Below are 4,110 nucleotides of genomic sequence, written 5' to 3' on the forward strand. Positions count from 1 at the left end.
AGGGGGGGCGGGGCTCGCCGGACTCCAGCTCCCGCCAGGCGCCGCGCGCGGGGCCGGGTCAGGGGTCAGGGGTTAAAGGGCGGGGCGGGCGGCAGCGCGGCCGGAGGGCCCCGGCGCGGCGCACAGGTAGGCCTGGGGGGGCGGCGTGACGTCGCGTGACGTCGTTAGGGGACTTGGGGGGCTGTGGGAGGAGGGGAGCGATGGGGGGGGCGGTGAGGGGGCTCGGGGGGGGCAGGGCTGGGGGGCACTGGGGGCGCAGGGCCGCGGTCGGGGGGGCGGCTGGGGGGCCCGGGGGGGGCAGGGGTGCTCTGTGGGGCGGCTGGGGGGGGTAGAGGGGGGCAGAGGTGCTCTGTGGGGCGGCTGGGGGGGGGTAGAGGGGGGCAGGGGTGCTCTGTGGGGCGGCTGGGGGGCCTTAGGGGGCCCGGGGGGTGCAGGGCCGCGGTCGGGGGGCGGCTGGGGGGCCCGGGGGGGGTGCAGGGGTGCTCTGTGGGGCGGCTGGGGGGCCTTAGGGGGCCCGGGGGGTGCAGGGTCGCGGTCGGGGGGCGGCTGGGGGGCCCGGGGGGGTGCAGGGGTGCTCTGTGGGGCGGCTGGGGGGCCTTAGGGGGCCCGGGGGGTGCAGGGCCGCGGTCGGGGGGCGACTGGGGGGCCCGGGGGGGTGCAGGGGTGCTCTGTGGGGCGGCTGGGGGGCCTTAGGGGGCCCGGGGGGTGCAGGGCCGCGGTCGGGGGGCGGCTGGGGGGCCCGGGGGGGTGCAGGGGCGCTCTGTGGGGCAGCTGGGGGGCCTTAGGGGGCCCGGGGGGTGCAGGGTCGCGGTCGGGGGGCGGCTGGGGGTCTCGGGGGGGGGCAGGAGTGCTCTGTGGAGCACCTGGGGGCACAGGGCTGCGGTCAGGGGGCAGGTGTGGGGCCCTGGGCGTGCAGGGCTGCTGTCAGGGGGCAGCTGGGGGGCCCTGGGGTGCTCTGTAGGGCAGTTAGGGGGCTCTGGGGGGCAGTTGGAGGGCCCTGGGGGTGTAGGGCTAGGGTAAGGGGGCGGCTGGGGGGCAGCTGGGGGGCCCTGGGGTGCTCTGTGGGGCAGTTAGGGGGCTCTGTGGGGCAGTTGGGGGGCCCTGGGGGTGCAGGGCTGTGGTTGGGGGGCAGCTGGGGGGTCCTGGGGTGCTGTGTGGGACAGCTGGGGCACCCTGGGGTGCTCTGTGGGGCAGTTGGAGGGCCCTGGGGGTTCAGGGTTGGGGTAAGGGAGCAGTTGGGGGGCAGCTGGGGGGCCCTGGGGGCACAGGGCTGGGGTTGGGGGGCAGCTGGGTGGCCCTGGGGTGCTCTGTGAGGCAGCTGGGGGGGCTCTAGGGGTGCAGGGGGTGGGGTTGGGGAGCCCCAAAGGGGCCCTGGGGGTGCAGGGTGTGGGGCCGGGCTGCCCCCTCACCTCCCCGCCCCGATCCCCCCGCAGGCACCGGGCGATGGCAGCATGGAGGGGAGCACGGCCGAGCTGGGGGGGCCGGTGCCAGCGCCGGTGACTGAGCCGGTGGCGGAAGGAGAGGAGGAGGAGAAGGAGGATGATGATGATGAAGACGAGGATGGCCTGGCGGGGCGGTTCCTGCGGCTGGAGCAGGAGCAGAGCGCGCTGCTGCAGGCGCTGCCGCCCTTCGGGGAGCCCGTCAGCCACGTCTACCACCCCCTCGACTACGCCTGGGAGCCCCACTGCGACTTCGTGCGCCGCTACTGCCGCGCCCCAAAACGCGTCCTCTTCCTCGGCATGAACCCTGGCCCCTTCGGCATGGCCCAGACCGGGGTGCGGCTCCGGGGGGGGCAGGACCCCGGCGGGGAGGGAAACTGAGGCACGGAGGGGGCTGGGGCAGGGCTGGGGGTGTTTTTGGAGCGGCTGTGAGTGGGACACTGTGCATGTGCCCCTGTGGAGGCAAAGGAGGGGGAAACTGAGGCACGGGGGTGCCTGGGGGGTCCCTACAGAGCCCTACGTGAGGGAAACTGAGGCACGGAGGGGGCTGGGGGTGTTTTTGGAGCGGCTGTGAGCGGGGCACAGTGTGCGTGTGCCCCTGTGGAGGCAAAGGAGGGGGAAACTGAGGCACGGGGGTGCCTGGGGGGTCCCTACAGAGCCCTACGTGAGGGAAACTGAGGCACGGAGGGGGCTGGGGGTGTTTTTGGAGCAGCTGTGAGCGGGGCACAGCGTGCGTGTGCCCCCGTGGAGCCAAAGGAGGGGGGAAACTGAGGCACAGGGGTGCCTGGGGGGTCCCTGTGCGGCCCCAGGTGAGGGAAACCGAGGCACGGAGGCAGCTGGGTCACCTCCGGGGCTGGTTTGGGGTGGCGGTTCCCCAGGAGCCCTCCCCAGCTCCCCCGGGAGGGGAAGCCGTGCTGGGGGGGTGCTTGCCGGCCCCCCTGACCCCTTCTCCCTCCCGCAGGTTCCCTTCGGAGAGGCCTGGCACGTGCGGGAGTGGCTGCGGGTCGTCGGGGGGGTGCGGAAGCCGCCCTCGGAGCACCCCAAGCGCCCAGTGCTGGGCCTGACCTGCCAGCGGGCGGAGGTGAGCGGCGCCCGCTTTTGGGGGCTGGTACGGACCCTCTGCCCCGACCCCCGCCTCTTTTTCCGCCACTGCTTCGTCCACAACCACTGCCCCCTCCTCTTCCTCGCCTCCAGCGGTCGCAACCTGACCCCCACCGAGCTGCCCCCCGCGCCGCGTGCCCGGCTGATGGGGCTCTGCGACCGGGCGCTGGTGCGAGCCGTGGGGCTGCTGGGCGTGGGGCTGGTGGTGGGCGTGGGGCGGCACGCCGAGCGGCGGGCGCGGCGCGCGTTGGCGGCCGCCGGCCTGGCGGTGCGCGTCGAGGGGTTACCCCACCCTTCGCCCCGAAATCCCCGCGCCAACCGGGGCTGGGAGGAGCTGGCCAAGGCGCGGCTGGGGGAGCTGGGGGTGCTGGAGTTGTTGGGGGGCGGGGGGGCTGCGGAGGGGAGGTGAGGGGCAGGGGTTTTGGGGGTGGGGGGGGTGGCTCCGTGCCTCAGTTTCCCCCACTGGGAGCAAGGCTGAGGGTTGGGGCGGGGGTGAAGGGGTCCGTGCCTCAGTTTCCCCAGTTGGGAGCTGGTTTGGGGCAGCTTCGGGAGGCGGAGGACGGATCCCTGCCTCAGTTTCCCCCCGCCCCAGGATCAAGCCGGGGGTCTCGCACTGAGGGAGGGGACGGGCCTGTGCCTCAGTTTCCCCCGCTGCGAGCAAAGCGGGGTCCCACCTTGCGGGAATTGGGGCCTGACCCCCCGCTCCCCGTGCCTCGGTTTCCCCTCGCCGCAGGGCGGACCCCACCCCAAGGGCCGATTCTGCGGGGGTGACCCAGCCAGCAGCCCCCAGTCTCCCCAGTTTAACCAGTTTAACACTAAACAGGCCCGCGGTGGGGGCACTGCATCCCACAAGGGTGCTGCCCGTGCCCCCCCCGTGCCTCAGTTTCCCCCATGAGGGGCCTGGGAGCCCCGGGCTTGGTCCCCGCCGAGCTCTGGGGCCCCTCGCCCGTTTTATTTCCCCAAAAATCTCCCATTTTGGGGTTTTGAGCCGGGTTTGGGGGTTTTTTTAAGCTTTTTCACCCGCAGGGTCGGGAGCCCTGCTCACTCCTGGCAGGGGAAACTGAGGCGTGGGGGGGTCCCCTGGGAGCAGGGGGGGGGACGTGGGGGCTCCCCGGGGCGTCGCGTGTCCCCCTCCCCGTGCCTCAGTTTCCCCCGCCGGCAATAAACGCTGCGTTCTGCGGGGCCGCGGCCTCCGCGTTGTCTTTTGGGTGCCCCCGGGGGGCGGGGGGGGTGGGTCCCCTGGGTGCTGCGGTCCCCCAGCCCCAAGGCAGCCATGGATTTGGGGGTGCGGGCAGGGGGTGTAACCAGATTTGGGGGTGCGGGGTACCCCCTGGTTTGGGGGGGGGGCTGTAACTAGATGGGGGGACAGGGTACGGTACGCTGTGGTTTGGAGGTGCGGGTGGGGGGCTGAGTGGATTTAGGGGTGCAGGGGTGGGGGTACCCCCTGATTCGGGGGGTACCCCCTGATTCGGGGGTGTGGGGGTGGGGGTACACTGCAGTTTGGGGGTGTAGCCAGATGTGGGGGGGCAGGGTGGGGGATATGCCCTGGTTTGGGGGTACAGGCTGGGGG

General features: G+C 73.6%; 1 protein-coding gene across 1 annotated transcript; it reads left to right on the forward strand.

The window, feature by feature from the left end:
• Nucleotides 1–200: 200 nt before the first annotated feature.
• Nucleotides 201–2,949, forward strand: SMUG1 (single-strand-selective monofunctional uracil-DNA glycosylase 1). Its single transcript, XM_075724894.1, has 4 exons — nucleotides 201–212; nucleotides 1,434–1,792; nucleotides 1,965–1,974; nucleotides 2,401–2,949. The coding sequence occupies exons 1-4, from the start codon at nucleotides 201–203 to the stop codon at nucleotides 2,947–2,949; spliced, it is 930 nt and encodes a 309-aa protein (XP_075581009.1).
• Nucleotides 2,950–4,110: the final 1,161 nt, after the last annotated feature.

The sequence above is a fragment of the Pelecanus crispus genome, chromosome 26 (genome assembly GCF_030463565.1).
Source record: "Pelecanus crispus isolate bPelCri1 chromosome 26, bPelCri1.pri, whole genome shotgun sequence".
In the NCBI taxonomy this organism is placed as follows: Eukaryota; Metazoa; Chordata; class Aves; order Pelecaniformes; family Pelecanidae; genus Pelecanus; species Pelecanus crispus.